At 47.0% G+C, this 20574-nt stretch overlaps 1 protein-coding gene across 8 annotated transcripts in view; it reads left to right on the top strand.

Annotated features, from left to right (window-relative positions):
- The first annotated feature begins 650 nt into the window (after window positions 1-650).
- The window catches only part of TPX2 (TPX2 microtubule nucleation factor), a 39781-nt gene continuing 19857 nt past the window's right edge, over window positions 651-20574 (top strand). For 2 of the 8 annotated variants that reach the window (XM_030533114.1, XM_030533109.1), the window contains exons 1-6: window positions 651-797; window positions 16363-16532; window positions 16834-16956; window positions 18437-18572; window positions 19197-19331; window positions 20135-20257. In XM_030533114.1, coding sequence (XP_030388974.1) covers window positions 16430-16532; window positions 16834-16956; window positions 18437-18572; window positions 19197-19331; window positions 20135-20257 — 620 coding nt within the window. In that variant the 5' untranslated portion in view covers window positions 651-797; window positions 16363-16429. Of the gene's footprint in view, window positions 817-2107; window positions 2193-16362; window positions 16533-16833; window positions 16957-18436; window positions 18573-19196; window positions 19332-20134; window positions 20258-20574 lie in introns of those variants that run through there. The other 6 variants (XM_030533116.1, XM_030533113.1, XM_030533115.1 and 3 more) reach the window with 6 other exon arrangements.

Genomic DNA, 20574 nt, shown 5'->3' with positions numbered 1-20574 from the left:
ATGGGGTGGTTTGCAGTGGTGCTTATTCCTGGGTAAGTTCCTTACATATGTTCATATTGGCCCCTGTAATGATAGGCAGTTGTGATTAATTTGGGCAAGAGTGTTGTCAAGCTTAAGATGAACAACAGTATTGCCTTTGTTAGGCCTAAATCTTCCAGAAGCTTTATAAAATGAGCTTCACAAAATTATCTTTAAAAAGCAAGCTTTGCAAAATTAAGCTGCAACTGCCAACAGCCAGACAACATTTTATGTTGACTCCTATATGGTATAATAGATCATGCCCCCGGGTACGGCTTATTGAAACCACATTTGGAACTTGTGGTTAAGAGACACTGCAGCCGAAAAACAGATTTCTATGTGGGTTTGATGGGCTAGGCCTTTAGGCATAGGTCATCAAGATAACCTCACCCACAATCAAGCCAATAACCCATTTAGAGGTAAGTTACCTAGAAAACTAAGGAAAACCACAGTCGAGACAGTGGGCTATATAGAAGTAAGCTATCTCCTTGAACATAACTTATAAACTAAAACAATAATTGGCTACAAGAAAATAAGCATGAATTCTACAGCCAAAGCGATAACACTAAATTTGGCCTAACCTGATTGGTTGACCTGCTTCAAAACACAGCAGGCAGATGAGATTAAATGTGTAGAACCTCATGAGGGTATGTGTGCATGTCTTGGTCTAGGATGTTGTTCTTTTTGACCGTCTGACCCACCCCACCCCCCGAACTGAGGAAACCTGAATCACACCGACTATCTGTACCTGGCCAGTGCAAAGAGCAGTCAACTAAAGGGTAACGTATTCTTGGCAGGGTAAGGTTTTAAAGTCAAATAGTCTGGTTGCATGCAAACTAAGGTAACGGAATAAAGAAGTCTGGGTTTCTTGAGCTGTTTTGATCTCACGCTTAGGGTTGCCAATCTCCTGGTTTCGCTGGGAGTCTCCTGGAATTGGGCTTTATCCTGGAATTGAGCCAAACTGGGAGATTTTAGGTGCTAAACGTCCAGTGGCGTAGCAGGGCTAAGGCAGGCTCTACCTGCCCTGGCCCCGTGTTGCTCACGGAAGTGGCCAGCACATCCCTGCAGCCCCTGGAGGAGGGGCAGGGGTCTCTGCGCGCTGCCCGCACCCCAAGCACCAAGTCTGCAATTCCCATTGGCCAGGAATTGAAACCAATGGGAGCTGTGGGAGCATGCCTGCAGGCTGGGGCAATGTGCAGAGTCCCTTCCTCCCCCCCCCCCCCCCCCCCGGGACATGCTGGCTGTTTATGGGAGTGGTGCAGGATCAGGGTTATCTGGGAGTGTGCAATACCATATTTTACTGCTAGCGATAGGGGAAATATTTCAGCAAACATACTGCTTGCTGATAAATGCAGTTTTGGCCAACCCCAAACTATTTGTGAGCACATCAAGTTTTGACCAAACCAAAATTCAAAATGGGGGTTATTTAGACATCTGCACAATGCCAATAAACCTGCTGAGAAGTGTGTTGGTGTAAAGCTGGCTAGGTGTGTTGGGCCTGATCCTGGGAGGTGCCCGACTAGGGAGACTCCTTGGCATGGGAAAAGGGCACAACCCCCTAGCTCTATGCTGGGGAAGATCACATGGCTCGACCCACTGAGTCGAGGGGATGGGAGACGTGGCACCCCACTGAGTTGGGGGAAGGGTTTGGTATGGGAATAAGCCAAGCGCCAGTGTCACCTGTAGTCTACCTGCCCTGCCTCCATAGTTCTATCAGCTTCACAATGGACTATTCCAGCCACCAAGGACACCAATTGCCCCCGCCCCTGAAACGTAGCAAACAGTCCCTTACTTACTGAAAGCTGATTGGCCACTTCATCCCCACTTTGAAAGTTCCTTCTCGGATTGGTACGCACTCCGGTTCGTGTTGCCTTCTGGGAGTTGTGGTTTTAACGCTCGCCTGCTGTGCTAGCCGCCCTCAGACTGGAGACTACATGTCCCAGAAGTCTCCGTGACGGCAGTTGGTTTCATGGGAGAGCAGGGCGGGCTTGTTTCCATCCGGGCACTGTGCTCCGTCCCGCGGCTTGTCCAATCCGCACGTTCGATGGGGGTGACAGCCCGCGGTGATTGGTGAGTTTGGACTAGGGACCGTTGTTCAAACTTGTTAACGGCGGAGCGAAGCGGTGCGGTGGAGACTGTCGCGCAGAGCGGGGCTGGGATTGGCGGTGGCGGCGGTAAGTGGGTTTGGGCCTGGCTGGCTCCTGAGCAGCGGGGCCCCCGGTCTCCGCCTGGGGGGGTGTCCCCGGCCGTGTCAGACTTGGGGCCCGGCTGTAGCCGCAGGGGTGGGAGTCCCGCGTTCCCGGGAGCGGGCCCCTCTCGTGCCCGGCTCGGAGCTCGGTGCCTGTTGCTAGGAGGGGCGGGTTGCTCCAGGCCCCTCTCTCTGCCCCGACTCAACTGCCACGTTTGCTGAAGTTGTGACCAACTCAAAATGGGGGAGGCGTGCTGGGGCGTGGGGGCTTAATAGCCATAGGAGCGGAGATGTGGCTGCAGCTTTCGCATCTGTTCTGGCAAGCTCTGGTGTGGCCTGGTCGGTGGGTGCTGGCTTCGGATGAGGTTTGGGGGTGGGGTGCTTTGAAGGCCAGAGCAAGGGTTTGGGGAAGTTTTTGCTGTATTGAGGCAGGTTCTTTCAGGGAGTCATGGTAGGTTGTTCTATGATGCTATCTACTTCTTTGGTGGAATATCCTTGTTTGGAGAAGGCAGTTTTAAGTGTATTAAGGTGTATATCCCAGACCATATTCTGTGGCATTCAGGTGCCATTGCAAACAAAACATACACACACCTACAACCCATCCTGGACAATGATCCCTCACTTTCACAGGCCTTGGGTGGCAGGCCAGTCCTTGCCCACAGACAACCTGCCAACCTGAAACATATTCTCACCAGTAACTGCACACCACACCATAATAACTCTAGCTCAGGAATCAATCCATGCAACAAACCTCAATGCCAACTCTGCCCACATATCTACACCAGCGACACCATCACAGGACCTAACCAGATCAGCCACACCATCACCGGTTCATTCACCTGCACGTCCACCAATGTAATATACGCCATCATATGCCAGCAATGCCCCTCTGCTATGTACATCGGCCAAACTGGACAGTCTCTACGGAAAAGGATAAATGGACACAAATCAGATATTAGGAATGGCAATATACAAAAACCTGTAGGAGAGCACTTCAACCTCCCTGGCCACACTATAGCAGACCTTAAGGTGGCCATCCTGCAGCAAAAAAACTTCAGGACCAGACTTCAAAGAGAAACTGCTGAGCTTCAGTTCATCTGCAAATTTGACACCATTAGCTCAGGATTAAACAAAGACTGTGAATGGCTTGCCAATTACAGAACCAGATTCTCCTCCCTTGGTTTTCACACCTCAACTGCTAGAACAGGGCCTCATCCTCCCTGATTAAACTACCTCATTATCTCTAGCTTGCCTGCATATATATACCTGCCCCTGGAAATTTCCACTACATGCATCTGACAAAGTGGGTATTCACCCACGAAAGCTCATGTTCCAAAACGTCTGTTAGTCTATAAGGTGCCACAGGATTCTTTGCTGCATACACACACAAACACTTAACATTTGGTTAAAGAGCATATTGGAGAATGGGCTAGTGCAAGAAGTTCCAAAGTAACTGAAATGTCAAATTTGGTATCAGAGCACTGGATTCCTTTAGCTATTAAGAACAAACACTTTCCATTTTTGTTATCGTGCTGTTGTGTAATTCCTTCTTGTTACAACATAGGCACATTTTGTCACGGAGTCCCCAGGCGATGCTCTGGAACTGTTCCCCACAAGCCAGGCAGGACTTTGGGGAGCCTCCTCTCCCTTGGAGCAGACTTGTTCAGGGCAAGAAGCTCACACGTCTTCACCTCCTGGGTCTCTCCTTGGAGCATTCAGCATCCTCCGCCCCTCTGTACGCTTCCCACAGCGAGTCCACCCCAGCGGGGTCCTGGGGAAGCCACAGGGTCCTGCACTCCCACTTTGCAGTCAGACGTGTCTCTCAGCCAGCCAGTAAAACAGAGGTTAATTCGATGACAGGAACAGGGTCTAAAACAGAGCTTGTAGATACAGTGAACCGGACCCCTCGGCCGGGTCTATTCTGGGGGCAGTGAGCCAGACCCCACGTCTGCACTTCACTTCTCGTCCCCAGCCAGCTCCAGACTAACAACCCCTCCAGCCCCTCCTCCTCTGCTCAGTTCCTTTCCCTGGGCCAGGAGGTCACCTGATCTTTGTCTCCAACACCTTCAGTTGGCACCTTTGCAGAGAAGGGGCCCAGGCCATCAGTTGCTAGGAGACAGGGGGTCAGGCATTTAGGTGCACTGGCCCTTTGCTCTGCCAGATACTTAAGAACTGCCATGGGGACACTGAGGCACCAACACAGTATTCAGAGAAAACATTAAGAACATTCCTAGTTCATCACACATTTGAAAAGAGAATTTCAAAAGTCATTTTAGAAATAATTTTGTCAAAATCAAAACGTTTAAAAAAAATCAATTTGTTGAAATAGACCTCCCCCTCCTTTCCAGCCCCAGCTCAGGGGCTGCTGTAGCAGGGGAGAGGGCACATCCATTGCATTAGAAAGATAAGATTACTAATATTAAAATGAGTTGTGTGCTTTTATTTGTAGAACAAACAAAACATATTAAGGTTTATTTTATATAGCACTTATATCCAAAGCGCTTTACAAAAGTTAGCTAATGGTACAAACGTTTGGAAAGATCATTAAGTGGTCCCCCGAGACCCTCAGCTATTTTCAAGTGGTCTGTGAAAAAATAAGTTTGAGAACCACTGCTCAAGTGGAACTGCAGTAGCAGCTCTCCCATAGAATTCCTGGATGTCACTGAACCCCTCATTGGCAAAGGGTTCACTGTTGTGTCAGCAACTTTTATGGGGCCTGCCAAACTCACTACACCTAATGCATTGCTGTCCTAGTATTCATATGTAAAGAATGTTGTGACTATCAGTGGAAACTGGTGATGCACTGATCATTAGTATCATTGTGATGTGTATGTATTAACACTATGAGGAATTATGTATACCTACTTGTGACGGGTTGGATCACAGAATTCCCCCTGGGAGCTGCCAACTGATGTACCAAGACTGCCACTGCTCCTGTTTTCCCTGCCGGCTCAGGACTCGAGCACCCGGTCTTGCTGAGCCAGACACTCCTGTCTGCTCCAACAAAGATCCAGGTTCTGAATTACTTGCCCCATAGCTGCAGGTCTACCTGAAAACAGCTCACAGAAGTGTGCTTGTCTTTAACACTCAGATGCCCAACTCCCAATGTGGTCTAAACCCAAATAAATCTGTTTTACCCTGTATAAAGCTTATGTAGGGTAAACTCATAAATTGTTCTCCCTCTATAACGCTGATAGAGAGATCCACAGTTGTTTGCTCCCCCAGGTATTAATACACACTCTGAGTTAATAAGTAAAAAGTGATTTTATTCAATACAGAAAGTAGGATTTAAGTGGTTCCAGGTAGTAACAGAGAGAATAAAGTAAATCACCAAGCAAAATAAAATAAAATGCTCAAGTCTATGTCTAATAAAACTGAATACAGATAAGATCCTCAACAGTTCCAGAATGCTCCCTTTTACATGCTAATCTCCTTTTAGCCTGGGTCAAGCAATCACTCACACCCCTTTGTTCCAGTTTCTTCCAAGTATCCTGGAGGGTGGAGAGGCTCCCTCTTCAGCCAGCTGAAGACCAAATGGAGGGATCTCCCAGGGGTTTAAGTAGACTTTCTCTTGTGGGTGGAGACCCCCTTGGAATGTGCAGTCTATATGGTTTTATAAAGATTTAATAAGTAAATATAATGTAGCTAAGAGATGCTTCATGCAAAAGGTCTCTTATAAGGTATCTTTACAAATCTTATAATCTGAGTGTGATCATCCTATTTGTATAAATGCACCACTCTTGTATCTAAAACTAGAAATATAAAATATAACTCTAAGGGCCTATTGTAATTATGTAAAGTGTGGGCCATTGATGGTGATTTGAAATCTTGATAACTCCCATTAACTAGGACCATTGTCTGCAGATGGGTGTGTTTTACCTGTAAGTCTTCCTGTATACCTGTGTGCTGGCAAGTGGGTAATGAAGCCTTGCAGTCACATGTGATCATGTCACCTGAACTGAAATCCATCTTTAACTTAGGGCTTGTCTACATCAGAAAGTTGCAGCGCTGGTGAGGGAGTTACAGCGCTGCAACTTTGAAGGTGTACACATCTGCAGGGCATCACCAGCGCTGCAACTCCCTGTTTGCAGCGCTGGCCGTACTCCCGTTTTGTCTCGGGTGTAGAGGATCCAGCGCTGGTGATCCAGCGCTGGTGATCCAATGTAGACACTTACCAGCGCTTTTCTTGACCTCCGTGGAAGGAGGAAGCCTCTGGTAATCAAGCTGGTCTCCTTCCCCAGCTTGCTCTCGCGTTCCCGGAACCCCGAGCAAGCAGGTCTCCTTCCCTGCGGTTTGCAGGGGGGTTCGGGAACGCGACAGCAAACCGCGGCGAAGCGGGTCTCCTTTCCCGGTTTGCTCTCTAGTTCCCGGAGCCCCGAGCAAGCAGGTCTCCTTCCCTGCGGTTTGCAGGGGGTTCGGGAACGCGAGAGCAAACCGCGGCAAAGTGGGTCTCCTTTCCCGGTTTGCGCTCTCGTTCCCGGAACCCCGAGCAAGCAGGTCTCCTTCCCTGCGGTTTGCAGGGGGTTCGGGAAAGCGAGAGCAAACCGCAGCGAAGCGGGTCTCCTTTCCCGGTTTGCTCTCGCGTTCCCGGAACCCCGAGCAAGCAGGTCTCCTTCCCTGCGGTTTGCAGGGGGGTTCGGGAACGCGACAGCAAACCGCGGCGAAGCGGGTCTCCTTTCCCGGTTTGCTCTCTAGTTCCCGGAGCCCCGAGCAAGCAGGTCTCCTTCCCTGCGGTTTGCAGGGGGGGTCGGGAACGCGAGAGCAAACCGGGAAAGGAGACCCGCTTCGCCGCGGTTTGCTCTCCCGTTCCCCGAGCAAGCAGGTCTCCTTCCCTGCGGTTTGCAGGGGGTTCGGGAACGCGAGAGCAAACCGCGGCGAAGCTGGTCTCCTTTCCCGGTTTGCTCTCTCGTTCCCGGAACCCCGAGCAAGCAGGTCTCCTTCCCTGCGGTTTGCAGGGGGTTCGGGAAAGCGAGAGCAAACCGCGGCGAAGCTGGTCTCCTTTCCGGTTTGCTCTCTCGTTCCCCGAACCCCGAGCAAGCTGGTCTCCTTCCCTGCGGTTTGCAGAGGGGTTCGGGGAACGCGAGAGCAAACCGCGGCGAAGCTGGTCTCCTTTCCCGGTTTGCTCTCCCGTTCCCCGAACCCGCCCTTGAAGCCGCCCAACAGCGCTGCAGTGTGGCCACATCTAACACCACTTGCAGCGCTGGTTGCTGTAAGTGTGGCCACTCTGCAGCGCTGGCCCTATACAGCTGTACTAATACAGCTGTAACTACCAGCGCTGCAAAATTTTAGATGTAGACATGGCCTTAGTGTCTTTCCATTGAGATGGAGGGATGGAAACTCAGGCCATGTCTACATCTAAAATTTTGCAGCGCTGGTTGTTACAGCTGTATTAGTACAGCTGTATAGGACCAGCGCTGCAGAGTGGTCACACTTACAGCAACCAGCGCTGCAAGTGGTGTTAGATGTGGCCACACTGCAGCGCTGTTGGGCGGCTTCAAGGGGGGTTCGGGGAACGCGAGAGCAAACCGGGAAAGGAGACCAGCTTCGCCGCGGTTTGCTCTCGCGTTCCCCGAACCACCCTGCAAACCGCAGGGAAGGAGACCTGCTTGCTCGGGGGTTCGGGGAACGAGAGAGCAAACCGGGAAAGGAGACCAGCTTCGCCGCGGTTTGCTCTCGCGTTCCCCGAACCACCCTGCAAACCGCAGGGAAGGGGACCTGCTTGCTCGGGGGTTCGGGGAACGAGAGAGCAAACCGGGAAAGGAGACCAGCTTCGCCGCGGTTTTCTCTCGCGTTCCCCGAACCACCCTGCAAACCGCAGGGAAGGAGACCTGCTTGCTCGGGGTTCGGGGAACGCGAGAGCAAGCCGGGGAAGGAGACCAGCTTGATTACCAGAGGCTTCCTCAGGTATGCTGGGATACCTGCTTATTCCACGGAGGTCAAGAAAAGCGCTGGTAAGTGTCTATACTTGATTACCAGCGCTGGTACCAGCGCTGGATCACCAGCGCTGGATCCTCTACACCCGAGACAAAACGGGAGTACGGCCAGCGCTGCAAACAGGGAGTTGCAGCGCTGGTGGTGCCCTGCAGATGTGTACACCTTCAAAGTTGCAGCGCTGTAACTCCCTCACCAGCGCTGCAACTTTCTGATGTAGACAAGCCCTCAGAGAGTGTCAAAAGAATTCCCGCTTTATGCAAAAGATATATAAAATGGTGGAAGAAAACAAAGGAAGAGAGAAAACCATCATGAAAAATCCCCCTAGCTACCACCTAAGCTGGAACAAGAGCTGTACCAGGGGGAAAAATTATGCCCAGGCCTGGAAGGTGTCCAGTCTGAGGAAAAAATTTACTAAAGCATGTCTAAGGGTGAGATTATCTGTATTCACTTTGATTAGACACAGATTTGCGCATTTTATTTTATTTTGCTCGGTAACTGACTTTGTTCTGTCTGTTACTGTTGGAACTATTTAAATCCTACTTTGTGTATTTAATAATAATAATGAGAGGGAGAAACTGCTTTAGACAAGGATGGTAGCCTGAGTTACTTTTTAGTCTCTAGAAACCATGTTATACTTCTGTTTTGTTTGTATAACCAGTTCCGTTTCCATTATCCTTACTCCATATCACTTAAACTTATTCTTGTCTTATGTTAAATATACCTGAGTGCTGTGGTACTAACCAAGATGTAAGCTTCTAGCTCTATATATTACTCCTGAAGGAATTCTGCGTGCAAAAAAAAAAAATTATGTGCACAATATTTTAAAATTTGTCAATAAATAAATGTGGCTCCAGCATGGCAGGGGCAATGGGACTCTGCAGGGGATCTGAGTGAGGGTTATTGGGGCTCAGCAGGGGGGTCTGGTTGTAGGGAGATGGGACTTGGGGTGGGGGGGGGGCCCTCAGTGTGTGGGTCCGGATGTGGGGAGATGAGGCTTGGGGGGGCATGGAGGTGGGGCTTGTGGGGGTCCAGGTGCAGCTGCTTGGGGCTAAGTGGGGTTTGGGTCCAGGTGTAGGAGGGGTTAGGGATTGTCAGAGTGATGGTTCGATTGATCTGTTTCACAGGGAAGCCTCAGCTGCTGCTGAGAAGATGCCACATGCTGGGCTCCTGCTCCCCCTGCCCCTCCGATTCCCCATCCTCATTTCATTCTCCTCACCCCCACCCCTTCGTCATTTCCCCATGACCCCTTACCCAGCCCCACCCCAGGCACTCACTGTTGCACAGAAAACCTGAAGGCTCCCAGCATGCAAAAGGGGAGCATGACTCGCACTAGAAACCAGGAGGTGAAGTTCAGCTGCAGAGTCAGGGGAGTTCAGACGCAGCCTCCTTCAGCTGGGCAGCTCTGTGCTTGCAGAAGTGTGGGGGGGGGGAAGCAGCAGCAGGTAACCCCGTGTGCCCCCCCCAATGCCTTGCCTCTGGGGTAGGCAATCCCCCCCCAAAAGGGCACCCATGGTCCCCACCCCTGGCGGCTTCCCTTTTCTTTCCTGCCGTTTTCTGCAGGGAATCACAGGCATTCTGCGGGGGGGATGTTTTCTGTGGGTGCGCAGTCCTGCAGAATTTCCCTAGGAGTAATGTATGCCGTCTCTTGGCAAAAGCTTAACTGGTAAGTGTTGAGAGTGTCCAGTGACGGGGCTGGATGCTATAGGGAGAATGCCCTTCAGGGATAGGGGTACATCTAGTGTTAACTTGCAAAGCAAAGTAGGACTGGCAGAGTCCTGAGGAGAGGGTTTAAATGGTAGAGTGGTGCTGTGCAAGAGCTGCCACAAGATAGACTCCCTCATGCTGGAGGCAGGGGGTAACCAGGTGACCTATGATACTGGGTGCCCTGAGAAAGTGTCACATCGGGCAAGTTACTTACCTTGCCCTGGTCTTCCCATCTGTAAAACAGAATAAGATCTTGTAGGGATTTTAAGGATTGTTCCATTATATATTGAAAGGCACTGTGGTGTGACAGCAATGTAACAAGTTACTAAAACAGGGAACATGTCAAGACACAGGTTTTGAAAAAATATCTGGTCTTCCTTCAGTCCCTCATATTCAAAAGCAGTGTTGGGTGCTTTTTGGCCATATTGCCAGGATGGACAAAAACACCCCATCACACTGCTTTCAAACGAGTTGATGCGCAAAGAGGTTTATGTCCTAACTCTACCAGGGGGCAGCCCCAGAGATTCATGCAATTGCAGGACTAAGCCACATCTGGGAAATTCACTACACAATGCCTGCTGCTATGCCATCATCTGTGGTCTCTCTAGTTGGCACAGTCATCCTCGGTAGACTATGCATATTTGATGTTTCTGAATTTCAAGATTCATTCACACTCTGGTTACAAAGTCTGGAACAAAGAACAGTTCTGGCTCTCCATAAGAGAGAGTGCCCTGTCTTTACTGACAATCTTAAGTCTATCCAATATTAGACTATTCTAAAATCTGAAGAGCTGTGTACCTGTTTATTATGAAAACTGAGAACAGTGATTCTTTTTCTTATGCTCTAATCCAGTGGTTCTCAACCTGTTTACCACTGCGGGCCACATTCAATACTACCTGTGTGGTCCTGAGGATGTCGCATGGGCCACAGCTGTGTGCTGATCAGGCTGCAGGTTGAGAACCATAGCTCAGATCTCGCTTACCTGGTCAAAATAGGCAAATTATGCTCAAAAATATCTGAGGCCATTGGCCACTGAACTTTGTGAAAATCCATGAGTTTTATTGATTGCTTAATTATTTGCTCCATTTTCTTTCCGGGTACAGAAGTTAAGCTGACTGGTCTATAATTCCCTGGGTTGTCCTTATTTCCTTTTTTATAAATGGGCACTATATTTGCCTTTTTCCAGTCTTCTGGAATGTCTCCCATCTTCCATGACTTTTCAAAGATTAATTGCTAATGGCTCGGGTATCTCCTCAGTCAGGTCCTTGATTATTCTAGGTGACTTGAAGACATTTAACTTGTAAGTAACTTTTAACTTGTTCTTTCCTTATTTTAGCCTCTGATCCTACCTCATTTTCACTGGCATTCACTGTGTGAGACATCCAATCACCATCAAGCTTCTTGGTGAAAACCAAAACAAAGAAGTCATTAAGCACCTCTGCTATTTTCACATTTTCTGTTGTTCTTTCTCCCCCCTCCTCACCGAGTAATGGTCCTTCTCCGTCTTTGGTCTTCCTGTTGCTTCTAATGTATTTGTAGAATGTTTTCTTGTTTGATCTTGTTTTGTGCCTTGGCCTTTCTAATTTTGTACTTACATGCTCGTGTTATATGTAATTGGTTAGTTCTTTGGAAAGTTGGGTAGATCTCTAGCTGATTTTTAGGGCTTGTCTATGCTTGAAAACTATTTTGGATTAGGTTTGGTTGTAAATTTTAAAGCCCGAGAGTTACTCCTGAATAATTGTGGTCTCTTATTCCAGAGTAAGAGTGCCTTGTTCCAGTTTAGCTTACTCCAAACCACCCTTATTCTGGAATAAGAGTGTCAACACATAATTATTCAGGAGTAACTCTGTGCATAGAAAAGCCCTTAGTCTGAACAGAAACTGACCACTTCAACTCTTGTCCGTTATGTACTCTATGAAGTGCAGTTCTGTAACTAACCATGTTCATCCTTCACAAATGCAGCATATGTTGGTCAACTAGCTGAGCAGAGCCAGAGTGAGAACTTGGCAAAGTAGATGTGCCCCATGCCTGCCATCATAGAAAAACTGTCCTTTGGTAAAAATGGTGTCAGCAGGCACTTTCCCAGTGCAGATCATATGGAAGGAGAGATTGTTAAATAGTAGAATAGGACAATGTCCTACAGGAAGAATTGAGGTGGGATGCCAGCCTTTACTCCTAGCCTCTGGTCAGATGTTTTGGTTAATAAGTGTACCTGGGATTTCAAAATGCATATCAGCACCTTGTCTTTGAGGGGTGCACAGTATACATAACCTACAAACTGATTAAACTCATTTTGGTTATAAATACTAGAATGAACATTTCTAAGGAGTTGTCAAGTCATCTTAAACTCCATAATCTACCTAGATTCAAATGGCAGAGTCCAGAGCTCAAACTGATGTGCACAACTCTGAGATGCCATTCTGGTAAACTACTATTCTGCTATAAATCTGACTTGGTTGGAGAATGGATGCAGAGTGTGGGGAATGGGAAAGAGACCTATAAATGTCAATCTGAGCAAATAGTTAGATAAGGAAATGGCTCAGTCTCATTGGAGTCAGATTGCCAGCTCCCTGCTGGCTTTCTAAGAAATATGAGGTGCACTGTGTACAACTGGGAAAACATTCCCACTTTATTAATGCTTGTCTGACTTCTCTTAGTCACATAAATGTGCAGAACATAAGCGTACTTCTAACTCAATAACTGCCTCCCCATTATCAGGCAACATTCTCTAGATATCTCACAGTAAGAACAGAAGTAACTTGGCTTCTCAGTGAGCTGTTAACTTTACGGCAGTCTGGCACTGGAATCTTGCAGTGGATACAAATATTTGTGAAATTTGATGCCTGGTGCTCCAGCTTGGCAGATTGGCTTGTTTGGAGGGGGAGGGGGAAGAATGCAGATGACGCACTTGATTTAAAAAAAAAGTTAGTAGTGTTGACAGAAACCCGATCCTGATTAAGAGGGACAGGAAGGCATCTGATTCCAGCCGTGTCTTGAGCTCAGTTACAGTTGGTTTTGGCCATGGCTTTCTTTTCTGCTTGCCTCTTATCAGTTTTTTAAGCTCTTGCCCTGACATTTCCACAATCCTGTAGATGACTCTTCTCTAATGACAACTTTCTCCCTAGCTACAGCACTTCTATGTTAGGGGGACTGGTGATTTCTCAAGTATGCAGCAAATTTTGGAAGGGAGGATCCATGAGCTGTAAATTACAATGGGACCTGCTAATAGTACTCTGATTTATACCCAGACAAACCTTCCTGCTGAAGGGAGCCAACCTTTTTTAGGCATATATAAACTGCTTTGGACTGAAACATGCCTGGCTTGTTTAAGCAGTGAATTGTTCTGTTCAGCTTCTGGTGATCAAGAATATCGCCCGCCTCCGAAGCAGTTGTGTTCATATACAACAAACGGCTGCATAAGGTTTCCGTCCACCCCCATGCAGCATACATGTTGTCTTAATGTCTGCATTACTCCTTACTGTATGAGCTCTGATCTTGTGTGCAAAATGTTAAATGGTTGCAATGTAAGGAATTGTAACTTAATTCATGGATTTCTCTTGTATCCGAGAGTCTCTAAAGCTCTATCTACGCTAGCAAGTTTCAGCGCAGTAAAGCAACTTTCTGCGCTGTTAACACGCGAGATGTCCACACTACAAAGCCATTTAGTGCACCAACTCCCCGAACGAGAGGCGTACAGCTTTCTGCACCAGGGCTACAGCACTGTGGTGCTAGTGTAGACGCCATGGTCGATTACAGCACTGCAATTGGCCTCCGGGAGTTGTCCCACTATGCCTGTTCTTGCCTCTCTGGTCATCTGTTTGAACTCTACTGCCCTGCCCTCAGGTAACCAATTGCCATGCCCACGTAAATTCCTTTGGAATTTTGAAAGTCCCCTTCCTGTTTGCTTGGTGATGGAAAGATGTGCTGAGACCACTGCATGCAAGTGGCCATGCCTGCTCCATGCACCAGGTGATCCCCTGCTTGGAGCAATGCTGAGCTGGTGGACCTAAGCAGCATTTGGGGAGAGGCTGTCCAGTCCCAACTGCGCTCCAGCCATAAGAATTATGATATCTACAGACAGATTTCATGATACATGACAGAAAGGGGCCATGACCAGGACACATTGTGCAGGGTCAAAGGGAAGGAGCTGCAGAATGCCTACCACAAGGCATGGGAGGCAAACTGCCGCTCCAGTGCTGGGCCCACGAGCTACTAGTTCTGCAAAGAACTGGGCACGATACTTGGTGGTGACCCTACCGCCACTGCGAAGACCACTGCGGATACTTTGGTGGCTCACATGCCAGTCAAGAGAGGGCTGAGCCAGGAGAATGAAATCTTGAAGGGGGATGGGGGCCCAGAGACAGAGATGCATGCAGCCAGGATCTCTCTTCTACCCTGGCGGAGGCTAGCCAGTCTCAGCTGTTGGATGTTGGCGAAGTGCAAACAGGAGAGGAAGCTCCTGGTAAGTGGATTTGATTTTGGGAATCACTGAAGCGAGTTATTGGGGGCAGAAGGGTTGCAGAAAGCAGGTGCAGGTTCTTTGGCAGACCTGCTTTGTTTCTTGCCCCATTAATGGTAACTTTCCTGTGCCACTGTGGAAAGTATGAGGATAGGAATGATTATCAGGCCCCCTCTACAGTGCTATCTCTCCCCACAAGCCATGTGCCCAGTGTACAGCAGGGTCCAGGAAGACTGATTTACCCTGCCTCTATGGCTACTCACCATTTGGGGGTGGTCTTGTGGCTTATGTGGACTAGCTTGGGGTGAGCCAGTTAGTAACAGGTGTGTGAGTATTGGCTGTGTTTTAAATCCCTATTCTGTGTATTGCAAACTATACTGCTTCTGTAAAATGTTGCATTTAAACTTCAGAGAGATGACCAGAGGGGGATAAATAGCTCAGTGGTTTGAGCATTGGCCTGCTAAACCCAGAGTTGTCCGTTCAATCCTTGAGGGGCCATTTAGGGATTTGGGGCAAAAATCTGTCTGGGGATAGGCCCTGCTTTGAGCAGGGGATTGGACTAGATAACCTCCTGAGGTCCCTTCTAACCCTGACATTCTATGACCTTGGGAGCCCAGACTCCCACTTTATCGGTGGCTGAATGGCTGCACAGAGTTAGAAAGTGGCCAAGAAGAACTAAGGAGGACTTTCTGTGTGATGTTATGATGCACTCAACAGCCAAAAAAGAGAAATTTGAAGGAGTGGCAGGACAGCGAGAAGAGGGACCGAAAGGAGAACGCGGCAAGCCAGAATGAAGCCACAGAGCAGCTCTTAAAGGTTACGGAGCACCAAGCAGACACAGTCCAGGCGATACTAGCTCTGCAAACCAAGCAGGCAGTGAAGTGGCATTTTCTGTGGGTTTACATTGCCATCCTGTATGTATGCTTAAATAAAGAGACATTGCAGCATTGTTGCGAAGTACGTGTCTGTTTCTGTTGTATTGCAATTAAACATTCATTGTACAAAGGCGTGTTTGTTTTTTTTTGAATGACTAATGTTGCTGAGAATCCTTTCTCATGGAGGTGTTTAATATAACAAGATGGTAGCAGAATTCCAAGTTGCTTCTGAAGGCCACACTAAAGTGTAGAAGGTTTCTCTTTATTAGACTAAGGACCACAACTTGAAAAATGTTTGCCAGCAGTGAATGGGAAGATCTCCCTACCAAGTGTGTTGGTGGGGTAGGCAGGCGCACAGCAAAGCTATCACTTTTTACAGAATTTAAACTTTCTATTCAAAATAAGCTTCTAACCATTACGGCTGCAAAACTTTCAGTGTGGCCTGATGCCATGTTTTTTATTTGACTCTCTAAACTACAGTGCTAAAGCTGCTGCTCTTGGTTTTGCTCAGCAGCAGCAGTAGATTTAAATTAACAAGACTATAGTGTTCCACAATTCCACAGGTGAAACTGTCCATTCCTCCCAAACTGGGAGAGGGAATAGAGTGGCAGAGACCTATTTTCATCTTTACGGAGGCTATGCAGATGAAAGAGGACAGAGCTGCTTCTCTCTTCCAGTTGGAGGACTCGGTGTGGCATCTTAAAATCTAAGCTTTAGACACCTGCTAGCATTGATCCAACAAATGGAGGACATTTTCTGGGAGCTAGGGTCAACACTGGTAGAATACTCAGCATCTTCTGTGGATGGCACAGTGGCTGGGCTTGTCCGCACAGTGTTAACCATTCAACAATGTTCAAGGGCAATTCCGATATTGAGAGGTGTGGCATGATTCTTTCATGTGAATCTAAAGCTTTTTAATAAGAGAGTAACAAACTTTAGATAAACTACTGTTATCATTTGACATGAAAACTAGATACAGATGCTCTCTGCAGTTGCAATAATACCTAGTGCTTCTGAGCCCAAGTAGGAGTCTTGTCTGATGCATTCTGTCCTCCATGTCTAGAGATGCTTGATACTGGTGACTTTCAGGGTCTAACATTTCCACCATTGTGTGGAGCAGTAACAAGTCCTATTGTGATTTAGAGTAAATAACCTAAATCTAACACTTTTTTTTTTTCCCCCAGTGATTAATCTAAAACTGATTTGTGGTTGTACATGTGACAGACTTCTGGGGACAAGACTGCGCTGAAAATGTCTAATCCACAGTCTTCCTATTCCTATGATGCAGAAACTACCTACATCAACTTCAGGACTCTGAATGATGATGACATGCAGAGTGTAGATTCATGGTTTGGTAAGTATCTTAGCGTTTGGGAGACTATGGTGTCTCCTTTCTGCTGAGGTGAGGCTTTGGGAAAGGAAAAGGTCCCTGCTCTGGGAAACTGTCTTAGGTTAGGCTTGACTTCTATAGCAAGTAGGTTATGTTGAATTATGCAGTAAATGACATGTCTAAAACCCAAGTACAGTAAAATGCTATCCCTGATCAGAACTAGTGAGTTGATGTCAGGCTTAACTAATATATTTACTTGTGTACCATGTGGTATTGTTACAAATGCTTAATATAGAATGTGTTGACAGTGTTTACTCTTTCACAGATCTGAAAGCCAGTTCAGAGAATGTCCCTCCTGCAGACAATGTGGCGACTGTTTTGCAGCACAAGCCTACCTCTTTCAAGGCTAATCTTCCTCAAGCTATTGTTTCACCAATGGTGAAATCCAGTAAGTTGGCACAATTCCTCCATCCACCAGAAGTTGAGAGGCATTGGTGCTAAGTGACATAATGGCTTAGTCCAGCATGGTTCTGTGAGGTTCTTATGGTCATCTTGGAAAGATATGACAGACATGTCTGAGTACCCTTTCAGACTTGTTAGTTCACAAGCAAAGTTTAGAAATGCACTCTGGAGACGTGAGACATTTTTTTCCTGCCTTTTTAAATTTTGTCTTCTGACCAGACTTTGTATTCGGTCATGCCTCTCTACTGTCCAGTTTAGAGAGGTGTCTCAAACACTCTTGCTTCTGGGGTTCTATGTTTAACTTTTTCCTTTTATTTGTTTACACAGTTTTCTGTTGGGTTCTAATACTAGAGATGGTGTCAACTCTAAACCTGATAAACTTCCTATAAAGAATCTTGCATCTGCCCAAGATACCATACCCATCTGTCACCTTATAAACACACTTTCCTAGATTAATGTTACTCCCCTGCTGATCGGAAAATGTCACCAGTAGACCCACCTCCATTTCTGTATCCAGTTCCAAGATCTCTACATTTCCTCTTTCAGAGTTATCTGCCTGAGCCACTTGCAGCACATTTTTGGGGGACCACCATGCTTTTTCGACCAAGACAAGCGTGGAGTATCCTGGTTTCAGAACTCTTTATCTTGGTAGTTCTCTCTGAGAAAAGCATATGTGAAAATCCCACTCAACAGCAGAATTCTTTGTAAAACAAGACATTAAAATGTAGAGGGAAGGATTTGAAACAATGTTCTTTTCATAACCGGACTTACAGTTGGGAAACGTTAAACTAGATAAAGCATTTTTGACTTAAGTTGCAGAAAAGAGAGCTAAAAACTTATATATTTCAGAGAGCAAACTCGGGTCTGATTTTTTCATTAGAATTCCTGCGTCCTATTTTTTCAAGGGAGGTGTGTGTGGTGTCCCTACATTTCCCGACGGTCTGCTATATTATCTAGAAACATAAGACCTTGGCTTTCTAAACTATCTCCATAGTTGCGTACTAACATCTCCTGAGGCTCAGTCTCTAAAAATGTGTGTGGGCGGGGGAAGGGGCAGCCTTTCAGTCTGTTCTGTACCGGACCTTCTTAGTATATTACCATTTAGCGAGCTTTTATATGGTATTTTCTACTACCCTCTTTTAGGCTATATCTACATTACCACTTATGTCGATATAACTTTTGTCACTTGGGTGTGAATAAGCCACCTCCGAGTGATGTAAATTATACTGACCTAAGTGCTGGTGTGAGCAGCACTGTGTCAGCAGGAGAGATCCTGCTGCTAATATAGCTACGGCTGGTCGTTGGGGCTGGATTAATGAAGTCGACAGGAGAGCTCTCCCGTCAGCTTACAGCAGCTACGTTAGAGATCTTATAGTGGTGCAGGTGCAGCTGTGCCACTGTCTAGTGTAGCCATAGCCTTAACCTGTTCAAAAGCAGAGCCTAACTTCCCTGTCCCACCCAATTAGGTGAAAACCATGAGATGGAGGAGAGAGAAATGGCGCAGGCAATGTTGAGACCGCAGAATATTGTCGGTTCTCTAGCAGCCTGGAGAGTCCCCTCAAATGATGCTTCACTTCCTGCTCCTTCAGGAGCTTCTCAAAGGTAAGAATGCTTGTCAGCTTAACCAAGTTCTATGTGAGGCCTAGTGGTGATCCTCAGCAGCAGCATGCCCAAGCTGTGTCCTGGGCTAGGTGAGCAATGATGGCATAGTAGTCTCAAATGTTCATAAATGGTTCCATGTAGATAGAACTGGAGACTGATATCGGCTTAACCCATCACATACAGCACCGAATGAGCTTGTCTGTGCTGTCCTGTCAATGTGCCTATTTCCTAACCTGGAGGCCCCATCTGTGGGGATAAGAAGGTAGTTCAGTTTCATACCTGTTGGCTGAGAGAGCCAGTTGTGCTGGTGATTTCCGGGATGTGTAGATATCTGGAATTGGACTGAGGCTCTAAGAGTCCCTTTGCTGTTGGTAATACTCAGAAGTTTCTACTGAGTGAAGCTGAGTTCAGACTTGCAGCCTAAATGCACAAGGGGGCTTTGTACCATAGTACAAATAACAGAAATGATTTAGGGTTTCAATTAGCAGTGTAACAATTAGCTGCTGTTAGTCTCCTCTGAAGCATGTCTGGATTTCAGTGACTCTTTCCAGCAGATATTGAAACTGGAACTGACTGTCTTTCCCAAAGACCACAAGGGAGACTTGACACTGTTCTTTCCTGCAGGAGGGTATCCAGAAGACTGTCAGCACAACAGAAGAATGCCCAGCAACGCAAACGTCAGGCCAAAGTCAAAGCAGAGAGATGCACTGTCACCTCCATCAAAAAGGAAGATGTTCCACCCACCAAGAAACAGAAAATGTACATCACCAGAGTCCTGCTTGGGGCTGGGTGGTGGGAGTGCTGCTTTTTATCTCTTGAATTACTTGGAGACCATTCTTCTGATAGGCTTCAGCCTAGATGAGGTGGACTTGTAGGCTTAGGTAGAGGTGATGGTGACCTGGTTCATGATACTAATTCCATAACACATGAATCCAGTGATTTGTTTTTGTTTTATTTTTTCTCTCCAAATTTGAGGATGAATGCTAGGTGGGAGGGGGAGAGATAGCAAGTAATAAAGCTTTGTGACTTTCTTAATCCCTATCACTCTGGGCCCAGTGTTTCTGTGAACTGTGTTTAAGCTTCATTCATGCTACTAGTGAGGATGGAGTCAAACAATTCTAGACTACGAGAAGAGAATATTTTTCAAATTCAATTTAAATATGACTCCCCTATATGCTAGGAAACTTTGGATCAAGAAAACGATACACTAGTGCAGTTGTCACAGGATGGGATGTATGACTCAGCAGTTAGTCTCTCCACCTACCAGACATACATCAAAGCCCATTCTGGAAGGAGAAGCTACATTCTGAAACTTCAGTAATTAGTCTTCCCTTTTGCAGCTTTAACAGAGTACCAGGGAAAACTAGACCACCAGTGCCATGCTATATGGCCAGGTAAGGCTCTTCCTTGGGTTATCTTCAGATGACTGGTGAATTCACTAGGTGTTTGGGATGTCTAGGGCATGTTAGTGAGAGCTAGAACCAGTGTTGCACTGAAAACACTGGCATCCAGGAATGGCTTGCTCAGTTTTGTGTTGATGTTTATCTATTTTGTCACTGTAGCTCTAGCAGTAGAGAGAGAATGACTGAAGTATCGATGAACAGAGATCGCTCCCAGAGCACTGAACTCTCCCCAGCCAGACCCAAGGGCAAGCTGACTATGCCTACCACGCCAACAATGCTGAAGTACGTAGCTTTCCTGTGAATGGGAACAATCTATTTTGTGCTAGTAGCTGTAATTTTAAAATATGACCATTTAAAGAAAGCTTGTGGTCTCAAGTCTTACTATTATGTGGTGGGTGGGAGAGATAGTGTGCCCGGAAGTGTTCTGAGCATGTATACAGTAATCCTTAAGTATAAATGAGGAGGTAGCCTTTAGGTGCCCAACCAGCTGTATGTGTACTCCTCGAGATACAAAATCAAAGACTGTAGTTAGCCAACTGTTGAATAGTGTCTCTGGAACTTGAGTTAGACTTCTGCACTGAAGTCACAATTCTGCTCTG

Source organism: Gopherus evgoodei, chromosome 14 (genome assembly GCF_007399415.2).
Source record: "Gopherus evgoodei ecotype Sinaloan lineage chromosome 14, rGopEvg1_v1.p, whole genome shotgun sequence".
NCBI lineage: Eukaryota > Metazoa > Chordata > Testudines > Testudinidae > Gopherus > Gopherus evgoodei.
This window is presented reverse-complemented; position numbering and strand designations above follow the sequence as displayed.